General features: G+C 38.7%; 1 protein-coding gene across 11 annotated transcripts in view; it reads left to right on the top strand.

Annotated features, from left to right (window-relative positions):
- EHBP1 (EH domain binding protein 1) overlaps window positions 1-22,014 on the top strand; it is a 224,063-nt gene that overhangs the window by 47,707 nt on the left and 154,342 nt on the right. For all 11 annotated transcript variants that reach the window (XM_086460878.1, XM_086460876.1, XM_086460875.1 and 8 more), the window contains exon 4: window positions 4,406-4,459. In XM_086460878.1, coding sequence (XP_086317004.1) covers window positions 4,406-4,459 — 54 coding nt within the window. The remainder of the gene's footprint in view (window positions 1-4,405; window positions 4,460-22,014) is intronic.

The following is a 22,014-nucleotide window of genomic DNA, read 5'->3' as shown; positions in this document are numbered from 1 at the left end:
GATCTAGGTCTTGACAAAACTCCTTGCGGAATGGGCTGATGATGGACTGATGAAGAGAGAACAGAAAGATGTGACAGACACATTCCTTGCTGCTCTTCCCTTGTCTGAGCCCAGAAGTTGTCTGTTTTCGGGTAGCTGGCACATGGACGGGCAGAATGGGGTCACAGAAAGGAGCTGACTACAGAGGAAAGTTTGCTGGCCCTCAACAAGCTCAGTTCTGTGTATCTCTAGAAAAGTAGTTAATGCAGTTACTGGGAAAATGTGAGATGGGCTAGGTTTTCGCTGGTGGATCAAAGTGCTCTACTGATCTTGAGAGTTGGAGAAATTATTATCTGAGAGTCTCGCTGTAGGAGAACCATAAGATGTCCTGTCCTTTGCACAGTTCCCTATATTGGCTTCTTACCTGAGTGTTACTTTTGAATACTACAGTCATCTTTCCAGAAAAAGAAAAGGAAAGAAAAAAGGGCGGGGAAAAAAAAGAGGCTCTCAAACTTAGTTGAAGGTACTGAGAAGGAGCGTCATACTGAGAGGCAGATGCATATGGAAAGAGAAACAGGAAAATGGGGCCCATCTCTTGGTATCAAGAGTGATGATTCTTTTTTACACCATAAAATAAGGAGGAAAAACAAGCCATTCCATCAATTTGCCCAGATATTCACAGTTTTCAATTCAAGGTAAAACCGTAATGAATGTTGGGTAGATTGTAGTTCCGTATCTGTGGTATGTCAGTAAAGAAAATAAGCGTTATCAAAAAAATGACTCTTGTCAACTCCCTTTGTGTTACAGTGAGGTGTGAGGCAATTTCAGGCTGAGAAAAATACTGGAGACTGTTTGTTCCTTGAGCTTTTTAGGTAATTTTCATTATCATTTGCTTTCAGGAAGAAGGATGGGAATGAGGTCTGTTTATAACTCTAGTCTTTAGGTGTTTCCAGCTGCGCATTCTCAGTGATTACTTGTATCTGCTTGCAGGTGAGGTGATGCTTTCTGTGCTGTGTTATCAGGGAGGGCTTTCATGCAGTGAAAATTTTCGAATGCTGCTGTAACCATTACTCCTAGGGTTATTCTTCTTTGCAGTGGCATTTTTTTTGGTCCTAAAGAGTAGTCAGCTGTATAGTCCTCAAATAATAGTTTTCTAAATCATCACATGAGTTTTATGTGGGAAATGAGTGGAGAATACGGGTTAGCCAGTGAGGGAGCTACGTGGTGTTACAGTTTTTTACTGGTGTATACCCTCTTCAAATCCAAAACGAGATGAAAGATTAGTCAGATGTATAGAAACACCACTTTTTATAGAGACCACACATGGAAACGTTAGGCCAAAGGGTGAAATGGTGTTTGCAATAGAAACCGTGTTCTAAGTATAATGGTGCAAGTATCTGTTAACGCCGACCATGTAATAAAGTTGTAAGTTAGCTAGAAACAGGACTATGCATTGTGCTCCCTGGGCTTCTAATAAAAGTATTTTAGTGAGAATAGTGAAGGCACTTACCTGTGTGTTGCAATGAAATTCTGAGGCTTAGGTGTATAAGCTTATTCAGGGTTTTCTGGTTTTAGTGGCATTTTAAGACTAACAAGAAATGTTGCTTTTTTAAAAAAAAGTAGTCTGGATTTGTCTTTAAATCTGAGATATCTTACACGTATGCAAAGTGTCCATCTCTTAGCATGTTTCATACTCTCCAAACTTTTCATAAGGCTGTTCATTAGAGAAGTCCTTGAAGCTTTTAATTTTAATTTTTTATTCTGCATAGTTGGTAGGGAGTTTGGGGGTGATATACTCATGTTTATTTTTCAAAAGTGGTCATGCGTCACTTTCAAGTGCATTTTAAAATGTTGAATATTAAGAAGTCTTTTCATTATACGTTATTATTTTGCTCTATCAGATTACCAGAAATACTCAGCAGAGCACCTGATTCTCTAGCCTTCAGAGGTGTGAACCAGTTTATTGCCATTGATAGAAGAGCTTTGTTTTTCTTTATAGATTATTGCCTTGAATTAACAAAATGATGATTGTTTTGTTTGTTACGTGGGATAATAAAATACTGGGCTTTGACTTTGCAAGCCGTTTTAGGTAAACCTGCAAGCTTGCATTAATAGCTTTTGGGGGAGTTATGAAAAAAATTGAGCAGGACAAAATATTTAAGAGTTTACTCACTTATTATGGAGTAGCTTATTAAAACAAAGTGATTAATGATCCCATTAAATCTCATTATGTCATTTTGTGCTGTATCAAAGGAAGCAATTAAACAAAAAGGTAATTGCCTTAGATTAACTCTAGGAAATGATAAGTATTTAATAGCTGGATTACAGAAAATTATGTCTTTAGAATTTATATAGGATACAGCAAACCAAACCAGCAGGTATTGTGCGCTTTATTTACATAATGCAGAATTCCACAAACCCGATTAGTGTGAAAGGTATATAATTACATAATCTGATATTTACAAGTACATTAATTGGCACACAGAGATACCACAGTATAATTTTGTATGTATCTACTTGCCCTTCTATCCTTATTGCTAATGGTGCTGTATGGTTTTTATGCTCATTTACAGTATTTAAATTATTTAAAAATCTTTAAAATTATTCATATGTCAAAATAAATCATCAGTTTTGACATTTTCTAGTAACATCTTATATTTTTTCATTGAAATGACATCCTATTGTTGGAGTAATGCATTTTAAAATGCATGTAGTGTGACACCAGTGAGTGTAGCTGTTAAATGTAGAGCTAATGATGGTGCCAGCGGTATGATGTGTGGTTGAACTTTCTCTGCAAGCATATTGATGCCCAGCAGGACTCCTTCTGCAAGGACAGCCAGTGTTTTATAGGGGGTACACAGAGCAGCAAACCCACTTTGCTGGATTTTGTGAGAAGGACTGTACTGGAGGAGACAGGATGATATCCTGATAGCCTCTTAGAAATGTTATTGTAGTTCATTCAAAGAGGAGGTTTATTTAAGAGCACATTTTCCAAGTTTTGTGTGCTGGAAAAAGGAAGAAAAAAAAAATCTTTTCACTGGTTGTTTACGCTGTAAGCTTGTTGTTACAAAATCTTTTGTTTTGTGTATTTGATGAGAACCAGTTAAAAATTGTTTGCATCACTGTGTCTCTCACTTCAAGGCAAAACTAAGCCAAACAAGGATGGTTAAAGCAAAGACTGAGACAATGTGAGTTGAAAAGATGATTGTGAGGCTTGGCGCATTCTGGAAAGAAAGGAAAGATGGTACTAACAGAGAAACAAAGTAGAAGCAAAATACCTCAATCCATTTTGTTAATTTACAGCAGCAAGGTGGAATTGGTGCAGTGCTTGATGTAGTGTCGTGAACAGGCTCCAAATAATAGCAAGAAAACTCTCTAGGTGCTGAGGGGTCTCCTATATGATGAAGGCAAATTCTGATTATGGCAAAGTGACATTTACCTACAAGTGTCTATGGCATGCAAGTGTCGGAGGCAAAGAAGTAATTGAGTGGTTTCCTATAACAAGAAATAATAGGATAAAACTGAGGTATAGCAAAATGAGGCTTCATGTCCAAAGAAATCCGAAAGCCATGTTCTCTTAGTGCGAGAAGGTGCTTTGCGAGAGGAGTAGAAGTTATTTTATTATAGTTGGTCAGAACTAGGATTGGATGATAAATCAATGATTTTTTTCAAAAAGTGGTATTTTTTAAAAATTGGATCCTTGCTGGAGGCATGAAGGGGATGACTTGATGTCTTCACTGTTATCTTAATTTCAGATAACAACACAAACCACACCACCGGATTGAAATCTCATTAAACTGGAAACAAATGCCAAATATATGAACCTCATTGTTATTTATCTTCCTGTTAGTGAAAATGTTTTCTGAGCCTCACATGTGATACAATAGAAATGTTGTGAGGTGAGGATAGGGATTGAAGTAATTTGCAGTGAAGTAAGGTATGGTGCTGAAGCGGTGACTTTGGATCTCTGCTCTTGCTGATGGAGTCTGGGCACGAGGAGGTTGGGGTGATGCCTGCTTTAGGCGTATGCCTTCTCACACCAGGTGGGAGCAGTGGCTTCCTCCACTCTTCTCTGCAAGGTGTAGATTTGTTGTGTTTATTTGGGAGGTGGAACTTAAGAATTAAAGAGATTATCTTTATTTTTTGCACTGGTTGAAAGGAGTTAGAATTACAGGCCTTTACCAGAATCAACCTCGTGTTTGTATCTGTAGGATTCTTTATATTAAATCCTCACTAGTAGTTTTAACCCAACTTGTTCGTCATCTTATTGACATCCTTTGAAGCCGGCATCCTAGCTAAAATATTTTCCTTTGTGATCTTCAGTGGGTAAAAATATTTTTATGAGTATATGCAAATCTTGGCTGAGTTGCAATTTCTTGCACTCTGGATTAGTTTTAGACTTAAATTCTCTGGTTTGTTTTTCTAGGATCCCCACGCTGAAGAGTTTGAAGACAAGGAATGGACATTTGTCATAGAGAATGTAAGCTGGAGTGTTGTGGTTTTTTATATCTGTAAGACTTAATCATTTAACAGATTAAAGGATGTCTAAATGCTGAAAAAGGCTTGAGTAAAATTTGAGCTGCTGAACCACAGTAAAACCTTGTTCCGTAGTAATAAATGCTCATTAAAATACCTATTGTTATGTTACAATTAAAACAGAGGACAGGGGAGTGCTATACTACACTGCTGGAATTCCTTCCCTGTAAGCATCAGTCTTCCTTGCATTATTTTGCTATGAGCAATGGAGTAAACAAGTTAGAGCTGGGTTATGACTCGTTGTTTTATGGGTTATGACACATTATTTTTCTATAAGCAGGGGAGTGAACAAGTCAGAGCTGGGTTGCAACACCTGTGTGTCCCAAATGGCAGCACACCCTTCCTGGTTTCGAATGCTGCTCTTTAGTGAAGAGCACTATTTCATCACCTGCATTTTATAGGCGAGGAAATTGAGGCAGGGTAGAGAGGTGGGACCAGCCATGGTCACCTAAGCAAAGAGCAAGAGTCCTGACGTGCACCCTGCTCACTGGCATCCCAGTCTCACACTCTCTGTGTGTGGGAGCTGTCTTGTGCACCCAGTGAAAACCCAAAAGGTAGCTCCTGTGAATCTCTGACTCCTCTGAGTCAGGAGCTCCCAGAACTTCCCGGAGAGCTGAGCTCCTGAGGGCTGTACAAATAACAGACTTTGCCAAACAGAAGGGCTTAATGTTGCGTAGAGCAAGTGCTTCATGAAGTACTTTTTTCCTTTCCTGTCTCTGTGTTGGGCTGCGTCTTCTGCTCTGGGGCTGCCCGGGCTGAAAAATTGGGGACCTGCTTTACTGGAGTTTCCTTGAAGAGGCAACTTCTTTTTGAAATACACTTAAAAGGGCTGTGGTATCAAGACAGTGTGTTTACCTCTCGTTAATGTAGTTTCGTTATGGACTGTTTCTCAGTAACATGATTTAATTTTTATTTATGTTGTTTTTAAACAAATAAAAAAAAGTGTTGCTCTTCTTCTAAGTCATAGTAGTGCCATACAGCACTGAAGTATAGGGAAACAATGGAATTTGCGTGTTACCTTTTTGCCTAAAAATGCCGCTTTTTCTTTCTAGTTGATATCAGAAGTGATTTGGATCTCCAAAGCTGAGATTTATGCTGATTGCCAGTGAAGGAACATTTAAAAGGGCTGAAAGCAAAGCGCTTGATTTATACTTCTGTTTTTAAATGTCAAGTTTCTATTTTCATTTACAAGACTTAGGAACACAAAATGCAGTTTAGTTACTGTTTCCTGGAGTTTCCTTTTCTTTCTCGCTTAGTTTATTTTAATCAGGGAAGTCTCCATCACCAGTTGTCACTGTACAAGTTACCCTGGATAAAACAATGTCAGTGTATTTCCCAGCCAACCCTTCTGGGTATAGTATAGTTGGGTTTCCTGTGATGTTGCAGGAGATTGGGGTTTTTTCACAAGTTTATAGTGGGCATGTAGACTTTATGTCCTGCTTTATAACACATTTTTTTGTTTGGGGTTTTTTTTTCCATATGTCATTGTGTGATACATAGAGGTGGGAGTAGTACAGCCGCCACATGCTGTTCTTGCTCTCTGCCTTAAATCTTCTCCAGACTGCAGTAATGCTTGCAGGGTGGGAGGTTGCTTTGATTGCTGTACCCCAAAGCATGCAGCCTCTGCCAAAGCAGATGGAAACAGTTCTAGTATATATCAGCGATGGAGCAATCTTTTGTTATGTGCAAACTTATTCTTTGCGACCTTAATTATGCCATTGGTTCATCCCACAAGAACTGCCAAATAGGCATTGGTAGGTAGCCATTTATCCTTCGATTAGAGAATATATAAGTGTTATCCTCAGAATAATAATTTTGGTAAATAGTTTTACTGCAAAAATGGAGAGCTAAAGCAACTGTAAAACTGGTTGCTTTTAATCCCCTCTCCTTCTCTCTTGTTTGTTTTTTTTTTTTAATGAAACACTACAGAAAGCTGTAGATACTACCAAAAAAAAAAAAAGTGGTCTGCAAATATACGTGAAAATATGGAGAAGCTCTTTTCCAAGAGTAATAGCTCCACTTAGTGGTGGATGAAAATATGTTCATCTGTTCGAGCAAGTCACAAATGATTCCATGGCTGGCTGACACCTCAGAGCACAAACCGCCTGCCTGTTCAAAATCTGGGAGCCGGAGAGACAGGAGGTTGATCTCCTCCCTCTCAAAATTGTTGGAATTTACCCCTTTCAGGTTTAACATGTGTTTCCTGGTTTTAAAGGGGAATATTTGTCATTAAACTTGACAAGGATAGGTCACAAGTGCAGGGATGTTTACAGTCCTTTATGGGATTTTCCTTTTTGTCCAAGGATGTTCTCTGTCCTCAGAGGCTGCAGGGTTTCCCTTCCTCCTTGGTTAGCAAAATACTGAAGCCTGAAAAGTTTGTGGATCATCTTTCATTATGAAGCAATCTGAATTCTGCTAAAAACATTTCTTCTAAGCTTTTTCTTTTAATTTATTATTAAAAATCAATCTCCAAAATAATTTTCTGATGCTTCAATATGGCTGAGCAAGGACTAGCTAACACAGATACTCAGATGAAGTTTGAGGCTGCTGTTGGCAGACATTAGCATATTCAAAACAAGATTATTCTGGACTTTCAGGTGAAATTTTAAGTGAGGTGAAGTGATTTGTGCAAGATGAACATACTGTAAATGAAAATGAAGCAAGGTATTTGGTTTTGGGGGGCATTTTTATTGTTGGTTTGGGGAGGTTTGGTTTTGTATCTTAGTAAGTGAACCTTCATCATCTACTGTAAGTCTAATTCATAAATAATTTCATCATAGTGTGGTTTCTTGATATTCAAATATTAATTTTCCCTTAGCCTCTTCCCTGTGCTTATCTTCTTTACAGCTCTGTTCTTTGTATATTTACTGCTATCTTTCTTATTTCTAACTTCACCTTTGTTCAGCCAGGCTCTGGGTATTTGGTTATTTGTTTTTTCTTCATGAGGCAGTTCTTTGGTCTTTTATTGCTCTTCTGTGATGGATTTGCATTAGTTTATCTTGCCTATTCAGTTTTAGAGAACAAGGACTAGAGACCTTATGTTTAAAAATATAAGCCACTTCCTCTAGTAAGTTATTTTTCTCTCATATTACTCCTAAGGATAATTTCATCGTGTGCTGTTTCCACACTTTGTTCCTTTCATTGTCTCAGCTCCAATTTCTAGTGTTGATTTTTTTCAGCATTAACTTCTAATTTCTCTTATGAATTGCTTTCTTGGGGTTTCTGGTGTACCAGTGCTCAACAAAGAGCTTCCATGTGGCAAGAGACTCTATAGGTACCAGGGAAAACTCTTGCAAACAGCATTAACAACTCCAGCAGACTTTCTGCAGGGTCTCCCTACTCTCCCATTTAGGTAGAAGAACAGTGCATGTTTCTAAATACATCTTTGTCTTTTAGCAGTAAAATAGTTCAAGTGAAGTAGCCTGTGCTGGGGCAATCGTTAAGTGTCCCCTCAGAGATGCCAGGAGGAGGTCCAAATATGTTGAAGCTTTCGCTGGCTTTATGTACAAGAACATTGTCTAAAATGAAGGTACCCAAAGTGATGGAAAAATGTCATTTTGTTTCCTAGCATGCTCAAAGTGTTGAAAAACATGTAAGAACATCCATTAGGGATGGACCATCACATTTGCCTGTTTGCTGACAGCTTTGTAGACTGCTACCTCCTACATTCTTAAATGAAATAGATTTCTTAGGATGTTTTCAGAGGGTAAAAGATTTGGTCTATGACACAACTTTTCCAGATTTGTGTAGAAAATCTAGATTTGCATCTCTAAAAGCTAATAAATGGTGTACTAATATATTCCAAGGTTCATAGTAGGCTTCTCCATCTTCCCTCCTGTGCTTTGTGTTTCATCTTTGTATATAAGTTACTCACAGGGCCCAAGGTTGCAGTGAGTGAGCCCTTTCCAGTAGCACCGATGTAGCCAAGGCATCGGCAATCAATAGTGTATCCCTGATCCTAACCATATTCCTCTTCTTATGTGGCAGCCCTATTAAAACATGGTTTTTGCTAACTACAGAAGAGGCCATCCCAGACCTACTAATTTGGCAGATGAATGGAGAAAAGTGCCCCACTGGTTTCTGAAGCTTTGCTTATAGATTCATCTAGGCTGGGGCTGGAGGCAGCCTCGCCTTGCTTGTTACCTCAAGGCAGCATCATTCCAGGCAAACACTTGACTAAACTGTTGTTAAAAACTTTTTAAGGTGGGGTCCCTGCAGTGGCTCCAGGCAGCCTGTTCCAGTACTCCATTGCTCTTGCTGTTGGGAATCGTTCTGGCCTGAATCTCTGCTGGTACACTTTAAGGCTGCTATTTCTTCTCTTACCAATTATAGCTATGGAGAACAGATTCTGCTTTCTGTGTGGCTGGAGGCTCCCTCCTTTCTTCTTGCCTCTGACTAATCAACCACAATAATGTGATAGTGGTTACACATGGGATTTCATTTCCCTTGATTGCATTAGCAGATCATTAGCATTCTCTTTCTAAGGACTCATTTGTGTGAGCGAGCATTCAGTGTCCTGCTCTGCTTGAGCTGCCCATTGCTTTCAGGGAGTAGCAGCGTCCAGCTCTGCCTGCACACCATCACCTGCCTGGTGAAGCATTGCCTTGAATTGCCAGGCTGTTGTTCTACTGAGACCTTGGAAAGTGAACTTGCTTCTGCATCTGTCCTTTCTAGAGAGCCTTCTGAAATGTTTTGTCCTTTTTTTAGACCACTGTTTTCCAATAGTGCCTTTTTGAATACTAAGATAACAAGTGGTGAAGAAAACCATGCCAACCTTTCATGTTTGATAGTGATTTATTGTCAGATGTACATCCTTCTGTGAGACATCCATGCTTCCAGTCGTGTTTTTTTAATACCTTAACCAATAAGGATATTCCAGGTGGTTTCTCTAGGAAAATATGTCCAACGAAGCTACTGAACTGACAAAAAAGGAGTTTAGTGTTTGCTGTTCGTGCTAGCCTACAGCAAATGGTTGTAAAAAAATAACAAATTTAAGCTGAAAAACGAGATCTGTCTTTTCTTTTTGTCTATTGCTATTGTGTAACTTCAGGAACCCTACCCCAAAACGAGTTCTGAACTGGCCTCCGCTCAAATGTGGGAAAAGCCTGAAAATGAAGGAAACATTAGAAAAAGCTGCAGAACATTTGACATAATCTAGTTTAATTTTATTGGTACAAGTGCATTGTCTTGTGGGGGTCTTTTCCTCCCCTCCCGCCCCCCTGCCCCCAAAAGTCTGTGTCATGGTTGCTTTATCATTTCTCATTGTGAATGCCCTAAAGCATGTTAAATCACTCGTGTTTGGAGACATTATTTCTCTCTCCTAAAATGCCTATCTGTTATTTTTAGGCATGACAACACAAAAAAATAATATGAAAGTAATGGGAAAAAGGGGGCAGGTAGATGAGATGTAGAAATAATTTTTTTTTTCTAGTCTTAAAGGTGACTGATTTTAAATGTGATACAATCAGATGAGGTGTTGCCAAGAAGTTAAGTAATGAGGTACAGTTCTGAATATGTTATTTTTCCAAATGAGGCTTTTCAAGAAATAGCAGCTAATTGGAATTTGAACAGTAATTAGTCCAGAATTTTTGTAAAAATCAGACTTTTTATCCTAGGTGTTTAAATCCCTTTTGCTATGGCAGTGCTGCTAACTTCGCGAGAGCAAGTTTGGCTTCACATCAGAATAAAAGCCCAAGTCTAGATGTCAAATCTTCCCACCTGTTTCTGGAAATAAATGTTGGAAGGCAAATGCCAGCATAGTGTAGTGGATTGAAATTCTGAGTACTCTCAATGCCATTTGCAGAAAGAACCTGGGGAGAAAGACTGGCATAGGGAATAAGATGATTCCTTATTTGCTGATCAGTTGCTATACCAGAATTTATTACAAAATCTTGGCTAGTTCTTCTAGTGCATCTTTGTAGCATGTGGGAGCTTAAGTATAAATTGGCTATTTGCTTTGTTTAAGAAAAAGTAATAAAAAAAAGATTTTTTTTTGCTTAAAATAAGAACCAACCATGTTAGCCTTTTTCTGAATTAAATGTCTGCATTTAATACATTTAGAATAGGAAGCTCATAGTTCAGACATGCTTTCTGGGTCCTTTAATTCCCCTGTCATATTCTGCTGTATGTGATTATGTGAACTGTGACTGTCTGTGTAAATTAGGCTGGGTATTCTGGTCTAGATACAGCTAGGAATTAAATGCTGCTTTGTCAGCCGTCTCACTCGTGCTCTGCTTTATATGTAATAGAGAATCAGAAAACTAGTTTTACTTTTAGTTTTTGCTTACATGAAATATTTAGCACTTTGTTCTAGTTGAGAAATCTCTGAGATTAGGTTTTTGGAGCAAAACTTGGGGAAATCGTTGTCTTGATTGGCTGCTCTGGCCCTGAAGGAGACGGGGGTAGAAAATCTTTCCAGGAGGCCTGATCCGGTGTTTTTCAGTGTTTCTCGTGTGCACCATAGTGGCGTTTCTGTGCAATTTAATTAGAACACAGAGGCAGGGTCTCAGCTTTGGTAAGGAGTGGGAGAGGGGCCTGTGCACAAAGCGAATTACCCTGGTTTAGGGTAGATATCTGGGAGCGGGTGAGTCTCCTGTCTGTCCACACCGACCCTACGGGGGTCACTTACTTAAACAACCCCCTTAGATTAGGCACCTTCTCTGAAAATCACAGAAGATAATGGCAGCGGATTGCACACTTGAGTTCTGCTGGAGAAATGCAACACCAAATGCTGTAGGATGGGTAAATTACCACCTGTATTTAGGGCAAGTGTTGTACGAGTAAGGCGTGAAAGACCATGGGGGTTTATGGGTGTTTTCCCCTCTACACAGCACAGCACACAGAGAGGAGGCACCAGTGGTCCTGGTTTGAGGTAGGCATCGTGAAGGCAAGTGCTGTGGAAGCTTCTCTGAAGAGCTCTGTCAATTCATTTGTATTTCGATCCACAGCTACCCTTGTATGCCCAAGCAAAGCTTGCTAGTTGCTTCAGATGGTGTTCACTCGTGTTGCACTGCTGTTTAGTCTGCAATGGACATTTTACTTCTGACCAAAACAAGACTGTGCCCAGATCACCTGAATTTAGGGCCACCACTAATCCTTTTTATCATTAATCTGTAATAATCTATTAAACCAGCAGTGTGAGATGACAAAAATCTTATCTAAATGAGAATTTTAGATGAATTGTTGAAAGAACTTTTAATATCTATTTAATTTGTTACACTTTTAATACCTTATTTATCTTGAATTGTAAAATAAGAGTATGAAATGTGAGTCTATCCAACTCTACTGTGTTTTTTCAAAACTAGTTATGAAAATTTTCTTTTGTTATTTGATCTGTATCTCCCAGATGAAATGCAGTGCCCAAATTGTCCTTTAAAGAGTGTTGTTTCTGAGACCACGTTAATAACTGCACTAAGTGGATCTGTATCAAATATAATTTGGCAGATGATATGGCAGTTTTGAAAACTCTATTACAGCATTCCAGTTTAAAATTTTCTGAAAAAGGAGACATCTTATTTACTGATATTTATGCTACAATTACATGAGAGGGTCTTCCAAATGGAAGATGGAGACAGGAGGTGGCTGGGCATTGGGCAGAACAGCCTGGGTATTAGGCTTCAGCTTTATAAGCTCAGTACATGCATTACCCATAATATTTACAATGGAATGAGTTTGATGACATATAATTTATAAGGTTATTATTGATTCACAGTAGTGAAGTACAACTGTTTTCTAAATTGCTAGAACCATTTTGTTCAGGTTTTTGGGGTGAGGTTATTTCCTGCTAGAAGAGCATGTCTCCTGTAGATGAGTGTACTGTGCACGACAGCTGATCAGAGTTGTTGTCAGTGGTATTCTTTGCCAGCTGGAGGGAGGGAGCTGATAAACAAGGCAGACAGCTTTGGAAACAAACCTCTAATACTACATTAGACATGTTTAAAACCAGCAGTGTGTTTCAGCCATTCTTAGCATATGTTTATTCATAGAAAATCAGCAGTAAACTACTTGCCAGCGCACACAAGAGACAGAGTCTGCATGAGGTCGTTTCTCTTTCAGACATCAAATACAGAAGAGTGTCTTGGTAATTGTTTTACAGTGGGGTTCTAATCATACTCTAGGCATAAGCTGAGCCGAGCAACTTGCCTTTTAATAGAAAAGTATTTGCTTTTAAGCTTGTTCAGCTTGCCACTTTTTTTTTTTCTGGTTTTATATGTCTGAGTGTGTTTTTACATTTACATACAGTCACGGATATGTGTTTGCTCTCAATGCAGTTCGGAATATCATTATGTAAAATGCCACTGTCTGGGGCAACATTACGATGGATAAATCTCATTTTTGACCTGGTAGCTGTACGGTGTTAAAACAGCATATGTGGCAGCCATGTAGTACAGAATATTCAGTGTGGAAAATGGAAAAAATGGCAATGTATTTAATGAAAAATATTTTTGACATGTCACCTTCAAAGGCAGATAATCTGGGAGTCCAATTGAATATGTTGGTTGATTTGAGATAATACCTTGCAATTGCATGTGCTCGAGGTACAGAAATATGTGTCAAAAAAAGAATTAAAATATCCATTATTGTGTAAAATGTAGCTCTGCATTCAGTGACTGGGTAGGATTCTACATGCAAGCAGTTGTAATTTAACTCAGAGCATATTATTTAAAATAGCGGCCACCAGCAGAACAGTAGCCAGCTGACAGAAAAATGAGAGTTCTGGCTTCCTGAAAACATTTGTTAGTAGGAAAACCATCTGGCAGCGTAATACCACTGAGTGTTATTACCTTCAGCCTGTTATCTTTGGTTGTTAGCTGTCTTAATAGAGTTTAATATAAGGGAAATTAATTGACCTCCGTAACTTAATTGATGCCATTTCATTCAGGTTTTTTCCCTCCCAGCATGTTCTTCATTCTGAATTGATACTGCACCATCATCTTGGTTTTTTTCATGTGAAGCTTCGCCTTTCTCGTTGTTTTGCATTGTGTATATCTGGGCCAAATTACTTCTTGAATTTTGACAGGTAGTAGCATAAATGCACTTTTCCTGGTTTAGCTTAGGTGTGGTGGCAACCTGAGACTAGGCTGGAAAGACTGCATGAATAAAATGGAGTTGAATAAAGTGCCATAAAATGACTTCTTGTTGCTGTTCAGTATTTTTCTGTGGTTCCATGTACTAGCATAAATATAAGGTTAAACTGAATTTCTCCTAAATTCGTGACCCATACAAAACCCTGAGCTGAAAGATTGCTATTCTGAGCACAGTGGTCTATACTTAAGCAATGTTTCTTCCATTTTTCCTGTGGCTTGAAAATTAAAATATAATAATATACCAAACATGGTGAATTTAAGGCCTGAAGATGATAAGTTTTATGGTACATTGTGCTGTTAAATAGTAATATTTCTGCTGCTGGCGTGTTTGCTGAAGACCGGAGCTGAGAACTAACTGGGCTCTCCTTACTGGAAGTGTAGCAGGTTGGCAGAACGGCAGGCTGAGCATGATGGATGCCAGGCTCTATAAGTTTATTTTAATATCCTGCAGTGCACTGCCCGAAATAGGAAACTTTCAGGTCTGGCTCCGGGGGCTTTGCTTGCTATAAATAAACAAACTTACTAGTTTTCAGAGACTTTTTCTGTAAAGACTTTCAGGTTTTGCATGTAGTTTTAATGTTTCATCCCTTGCTTTTATGGTGTAAGATGTGGGAAACTAAATCTGTGCTCCCTAAAGCAAAAAAACTTCCACAAAACAGTTGCCAGTTGCAGGATGGCACAGCACAAAGCTCAAAGAACATGTACAATATTTACCAAATCAAAGTAATGTTGAAAACTACATGAAGGTTTATCTCTCTTAATTTTGTCTGTGAAGTAGATCCCTGAAATGGAAATTCATTATATTTGCATTTTTTCTGATTAAGAATGAGAAGTTACTTGGAATGAGAGATTTGTCAGTGCTTTCCATGTTTAAGGGCTAAATAAATTCAGAAAAGAATACAAGAACAATATGAAAATCAACTGTCATCAAAATCTGTCTCTGACAAAATCTCAGACCTTTTCACCTCTCTTCCCCACCCCTGGGTTGTGGTTTGTTCCCCCCTGCAACTCTACTATTCTGGTATTCTGTGTCCTTTAATATATCTTTGCCTGAAAATGACCCAAGCAATAGCTGATGTTGCTGCATAAGGAACTGTTGTCTGCAACAGAAAGGTGAGACCAAGGGGTACTATATTGTTGGGTACTGTGGGCAGCAGGGAAAACAGGAGCAGAGAGAATGAGCTGTAGCTAGGCCAAAGTAGAGTAAGAGCGAGGGAAGAGCTCTCACAGAAGTAGCTCTGGTAAGTGCCAAACCCCTGATTGATAGGGGCATCGGGCGCTTGCTTCCAGGAGCAGCCACAGGAATGAGTGTGGTGAGTTAGGGGGGATTTTGTCTATGTATTTGTCAATGAAAGGACAAAATGGAATATTTGGAAAATAACCCTAAAAAGCTGTCAGCAAAGAATTAGTTTAAAGTTTATGTGCTTGTTGTTCCATGACTCATCTATATAAATCTTCCTCATAATTAGTTTTAATTCATATTATATAACTTTAATTAACTATATATTATAACCAAGAACGCATTTATTAGGAAGGATTTGAGGTATTAAATAAATAAACTGTGTAAATAAGTGGTATGGACATTGTTGAGGAAAGGTATCATCTCCAAGGGTTATTTGAGATCTGTGAGACAACTTGGGTGTTTCACCTGGACTTGGTGAAATAGTTCTGGCTTTAGTGCAGCCTACTCCGTCACTACCTATGCATCCTTTTTCTGTGATCTCCCCTTTGGATGAAGCAGCCCTCAGCTGCTTCATGGAAACCGAGCTATGAGTGAGAATGTGTTAAGGGCTGGCTTCTTTCTGCATTACAAATTCCAATTGTCTTTGGTCCACCACACACGAGTGTCGCTTTGCAGTTGATGAAAATTCATTATTGGTTTCCAGACACGAGCATCGTAACTGTGTGCTTCCTCAGAGCGCCTATGGTGGGCATCCCAAATTGAGTGGTCGCCTGAGCTGGTGACAGGTTGTGTAGACAGAGCATGTGTGGGAACATTGCTGCTAGTTTTTGGGCAGATGGGAAGAGTCTCAGAAGAATTTGGACCTCATTTGCCTTCAGCATTTCTCAAGTGACATTGCTTTTTCACTACCACAGGAAAAATATAGTTGAAGTTATGTCCTTAAAAAGTTAATGGTTGTGCTTGTCTCGTCATGGCTGGTCAGCTTTTCATACTTTGAAGCTAAACCCTTTCAGAAATTAAGATAATTGTATCTATCTTCATCAAGTACATTTGAATCACATTTTCTTGGTATTTTCTTTGCTGGAAGCTGGTGTTTTAAGTGACAGCTGAGTTTCTGGAAGTTGTGGTGTGGATGGCCACGATCTGATGAGACACAATTGGGTAATCTTCAGTCTCGTCTCATCCCCACCTTCCCATGGAATGTGCAAAACTTTTTTCGTACAGTAGCGAAGTTGCTGCAGATTTTAGAAAGGCACCATTCTTTTTCATTGGAAAAATCTTCCTCAGTGCACTGGAAAGTGGTTTTTGGTTTGGTTTTAGTTGGTTTTTAACTGCCAGGCAAAGGTGAGTTGGAGTAATGGGCTGTGGTTTAGAACTGATAGTACGTGGATTAGAAGATGATGGTTAAATATGAAATGGGCTTTGGCTATGAATTACTTAATCTGGAAAGGCCAGTTTTTTGGGTCAGATTGAACACTTCTGCCAAAGAACCGAGCTATCAAGCCATCTTTACTTCAAATTGCTGAGTAATTCTGAAGATACTCATTGTTATCATTGCAGGGAAGAGCTCTCACGTTGTCTTCAAGTTCAGCATGAGTATAGATTAATAAATTATCCATAACTCAGTTTGATTTGAAACTGGGTGTGGTGGCACAAGTAATTGTATGTATTCTCCCTGTCTTCTGTGAAACTCTCACCCTGCAGCACCCTTCTTGTCCCATTGCTAGGTGGGAGGCTTTTTATTAAGGGTGTCCTCTGGTGCACAGCAATGAGTAGCTGAGCACGCAATGGCCAAAACAATCCTGGAGCCTGCTGAGCCATACAGGGAGAGACGGCAGTGTTTCCTGTGTGGTGGTGCCAGCTTTAGGTTGAGCCTTAGGATTTAAAAGGAAGGAAATGAAATTGTGTAGGACCGCTGTTTCTCAGCATCTGAGTTTTCCCAAAAGCTTTAAATTATGTCAGAGTTTAATCCACCCTGTATAGTGTCCTGGTGAAACCCCTTGCAGAACACTAACTTTGCATAATGCCGGCAGTGTGCTACAACCACTTGATGGCACCCTTTGATTTGGTACATACCTCATTAGCTGTAGCACAGTGCAGTGTAGCTGTAGTATTTGTAATGGAATAACACGTAAGAACTAAAGACTGCAAGGTATCTGGTTAATGTAGAGATGAAATGAATGAAACAGCAAGGCTAAGCTTTCCTGACCCTTCATGGGAGAATAGATGAAAAAAGGAAGAATAAGCTATTGTGCCGAAGGGAGATGATGAAATTCAAGATCCACACACATAATCTCTGGCTCAGCCTCTGAAATGTTAATCCCTGGGTAGAATTATTTGAGCTGTAGATTGCAATTTATCATCAAAATGGCACTGTGTCAAACAATACTTCTTGTATGTGTGATGTTTAGAGCTATCCAATTTTAATATAAAATGGTTCACAGAGCACTGGCTAACATTTAAGTAGCGAATTGTTAAGCTCAGGATGTTTTTTCCTCATTTCTGTAGACCCGTGGTAATCATGTAGAATTATATTCCATAGATCACTTTTAGGGTCTTTACTAACCATATCGTATGTTTTAGGGAGTGATCTGGTTTGATCTGAGCTGTGACAGATGATAGGACTGCTTGATAGTAATTTTAACAGAAAGTGGTCTGGGCTGTTTATTTTGAGGTGCTCAGTTAATTTTTGCAATGAAGAATTCTGCCAAAAATTTGCTGATGGCTTAAAAATCACCAGGGTTTGAGATTCATGTTTTGCCAAGTTGTGCGAACAACTATTTTGAGGTTACAAAAAATATTTTCTCGTTATGTTTTACAAGCTGAAACGCCCTTCAGGTTTTTCTTTCCTTGCTTTTAAAGTGTGCCAGTAGAGGGAGCAGAAAAATGACTGTCCCAGTAAGGATAAAATATTCTGCACTAAAATTCAGCCCTTTCTCCTTTAGAAATGTTAGTATTTCATACTGTAGTCTGTTACTGAAAGTAAAAGATCCGGTACCTTGAGAAAATGGAATTAAGAGAAAATAAACACAACCCAAGTAGTTTCTGAAATGGAGTGTGTGAAACATCATAATAGTTAGAGAAGAATATTTAAATCCAAAGATACATTTAGAAATATGAATTGCACTTCCCCCCCCCCCCCGTACTTCTGGCTTGTTTGAAAATCACTGTGTAATGTTATTGTGACAGCAAAACACAACATGTTTTAGAGCATGCTAATAAAGTAATTTCTCTGCATTTATTTTTAAAAGTGGCCTCTATATAAATGTGCCATTAAACTGTATAAGGCTTTTGCAAATATGAAATACGTAAAAATAGGGGGTTTTGCTGCATGTCTTGCATTTTTTTGCTTGGGAAAGGTGAGAGACTGAAGGAGGAGAGGGGAGGAAGCGGAGTGTAAACCTGCCAGCCTGGCAAATTCATAATTCCTCTGTAGAAGTTGTTTCAGAAGGCGCTGAGATTTGAAGCGGAAACTATTTGGTGATCTTATCATGTTTAATAAGTTTCTTTTGGTGTGGCGGTAATTAAAATCGCCTCTGAAAATATACCAGTATCAATAAGAGATTTTCAAAGTCTGGCGTGTTTGGTTAGCAGGTATATATCCAGCGTTTCAGCGTAGGCCTGACTGAGCAGTCATGATGGCTGTGAACTGAACTATGAAGGAGACATTTGTCTTGGAGTGGGACCTTTTGTGTTAATCCTTCCAACCTTTATATCGTAGCATTTTGTGATGATATTTAGTCAACGAATAACTTGTATGGTGTACTTGTGATCCCTCTATATCAGAAATGAGTGACTGTGTGGAATAAGTATTAGTGTTAGATAAGAATTATGGGTTTATATTTTTTTCCTGCACTGGGCATTTTTTCCTCAGAGGCTGGTGCCTCGGTAGCACATGTAGTTTCTAGATTAATATTTATAAGTGGATACTCAGGAGGTGAATGTGATTACATTGAGTGTGCAGCTGTTTATTTGTGTATGCAGTTGTTTTCTGTGCACCCTAGATAAATATGTTATCAGAGTATATCTGGGCACAGATATTCGTGTCTTTAAATTACACATACCAGTAAAGCCTCACCACCGTCTGCCCAGCCCAAAAACACTAGGCGTGGAGTATATAAGCCCTGTCACCGGAATTTTGCTGCTTTGGAAAAGGTATATTTCTCCTCTGACTGCCTTTTGCAGGTCTCTGTGGTGTGAGTTGCTACATCAGATTACTATTTCTGGGTTTTGCTGCTGCATTAGCCTTGGTATTTTAGCTGTTTGGGCTTGCACTTGCTTCCTTGCTGATGCTCTGCCTCCTTGGTAGTTAGTTCTGTGTGTTACACTGCAAACTACATGCTTTCAGAAAATGGATGCTGGACAAAATTACACAAAGGCGTATTTTTTGCTGTAGCATCTATTTGTATTAGATGATTAATGTTTTGCAACTTAAAACCAGTAATGCCTTAGTCGAGTCTATGGCTGTGGGGTTTTTTGGTTAAAAATATATTCAGAACTACTACAGGTTTACTGGAATCAAGCAAGTTGTTTCATTCTTTCATGCTGCTGTGAAAGGTAAAACTTGTGTTTGATAAATGGGGAGTTCAAATTTGGCTTGGTAATAGCCTTTATACCAGGCATTTTTGCCCTGTGTTATGTATGAATTTGAGGATCAGATTTGATCAACTTAGTAACACTGAGCTATTTCAGCACGTGTTTGTTTAAATGTCCATTAGATATGAGGCATTTGATTATGACTCTTGTCCCGTTTTGCAGCAATGTGGTAGTTAAACGTAAAATCTGTCTTTAAATCAGAAATTGTACAGAAGCAAGTCACAACAAATCTTGAGAGTGTTGGTTTGTGTTCTGGCTGGAAACGGTATGAAGTAGGCTGTTACAGAGCAACTCTTAAATGTGTCCAGGATGTGTACATGGATTTCACTGTCAAGCTTCTAAAAATTATTTTCTTCTAAGTAAAGATTTTGAATTCCTGTACATAAAAGGAACAAAAGGGTTTTTTACCTTCTTGTCTCTGATTTTTTTCAAAAGCAACTCTACTGTATTTTAGAACTGTAGATGTCAAGAGAAGAAAATACACATTTGTGTACAGTGCCTGTGGATTTTTTGCTGAAGCGAAGCTAATGGCTGTCAAGAAAACTGTTTTGAGCTTACTGTGATATCTGGCTTCTATATTTCGTTATAAGGAATGTACTAAAAATAAATAGCGGTAATCAGTCTCTGTTACGATTTTAAATTTGAGTTTATCTTTTAAAGGAAACACAAGCCTAAGTACCCGACCGAATTTTGACTTAACATCAAACCCAAACAGATTTTTGTTGTGCATGTTGTGAACTTCTGCATTCCTGAGCTAATTGAGTGTAAAGTGTCGCGCAGAATTGTAGTATTTGCTGGTGAACCTGGACAGACAATAATAATTACTACATTGAAGCTTGTTTTCTGTGCAGTTGAAGCACAGCAGCGTACACTTGGTTTTGTTTAGGATAGATCAGGACTGATGCTGGCTTACAATTATTACTCACAGGGCATTATCACTTCAGATCTGTGCATCTACTTTTAAGGTACGCCAATTGCTGTAATTAATTAAAGTGCTGCAGATGCTGCTGGTTAAGCCAATTTAAAGAACAGAGCGTGAATTTCCAGTTATGTGAGCTAGATAATGATAATGCCTTAACGTGGTAGTCGCTTTTGTGAGCCAATTACCGCTCTAGATAGCTGAAGCAGGTCTGTGGTTCACTCTCTGTGCCTTCGTCCGTTCTGAGACTACGCATCTCCTTTTTATGCCTTTTACTGCTGAGTAATCTTAGTTTTCCTCCCTGGTTGTGGGGTGGTCGGACTGACAGCTTTTACTCTTAATAAGCTTGGAGGTAACAATCCAAGTCCTGTAGGTCACATGTACAAAATGCCTTTTAGTTTCATTTTTTCCTGCTCGTTTTGCCAAAACATCAAGCTCCCCATAATATTATGAGTGCTATTGCTAGTTGCCTGGACTGAAGCACTACTTTCTGTTAATTGATTAATGCAGATGTCTTGTGTTTTTACATAACAGTAATTACAAGATTAAGTCTTCTTTTGGGGTTTTTTCCATTTGCTTTTATTGTGGAATATTTTTAAGTATGGTTAGATCAAATATTAAATTAATTAACATTGAGATTTTTTTCAGTTCCATAAGTTAGGTTAACTTCACAGCCAAGATTTAAAAATTAAAATATTTTCATTAGAGATACTCTGTACTTATTAATTTATTCTTGTATTTGTTTTTAGATGGCAAGATGATCATAAATAAACCATTAACAATGTCTTTGCTTTTTGCACACATGAACTTGTTTCTAGGGGAGCTTTAGAAATGCTGACAGCCCTTATGCCTGTAACAACACTCCAGGAATGTTCCTGACGTAGCTGGAATGTGGAGAGTAACGTCTTTTAAAAGAATGTATAGAAACTGATTATTTGAAACTGATATTTACTTTGTAACACTTATTTTTGTGAATTATAATTTGTGCAAGTCTAGTAATAATATATGTAGCTATTATAAAAAGATGGGAAACTGAATAATATGTGACGTACTTGATGTTCGACTTGCCAATGCCCAATTTCAAGTTTCAGGCTTAGATTAGGCACATTCTGTGCCATGAAATATTTCTGTATTTTTGGAGTCAGCTATGCGATTGTGTCGGGTATATTTGAATACGGCTAATAATGTACTGATAGCCTCAGGAGTGGCAGCCCCTTAGGATCGTGGAGTGGCTGAACCTTAAGGAAATGAGTGCAGCTGAGTTCATATGCAAAATGGGGTGAAAGTGGAATTTTCCAAGAATCAGAGCAAAGAGAACAGGTTTTCATCCTGGATCTGTAAACATGAAGCCTTGAAGATTCATGAGGGCTCAGAGCCTGGTGTAGATGCATGGAGCTTTGACCCTGGAAAGAAACAGGGGAACATTGTTTTGTGATAGTTGAAGCTTGGGCCCAGAAGAAGGAGGAGGAGGAAACTGGCTGCAGAGGCGAAAGAGTCCGTAATTCCTGCAAGGGAGTGGAGGATAAGAGAGTGCACTACTTAGATGTCTCTGGCCTCATTCCAGAGAGTGGAAAGACAGACAAGAAAGTGCATGTAAGCATTTATTGCTTTGTCCTTTTGTGTGTTCTTACGTGACCTAAAGCAAAGAAAAAAAATCTTTCGGGAGATCCTTAAAAAAAAAAAAAATAAAAAAAAAATCTTTATTTCACTTCAAC

This window comes from Leptosomus discolor, chromosome 2 (assembly GCF_034619465.1).
Source record: "Leptosomus discolor isolate bLepDis1 chromosome 2, bLepDis1.hap2, whole genome shotgun sequence".
NCBI classification, from domain to species: Eukaryota; Metazoa; Chordata; class Aves; order Leptosomiformes; family Leptosomidae; genus Leptosomus; species Leptosomus discolor.
This window is presented reverse-complemented; position numbering and strand designations above follow the sequence as displayed.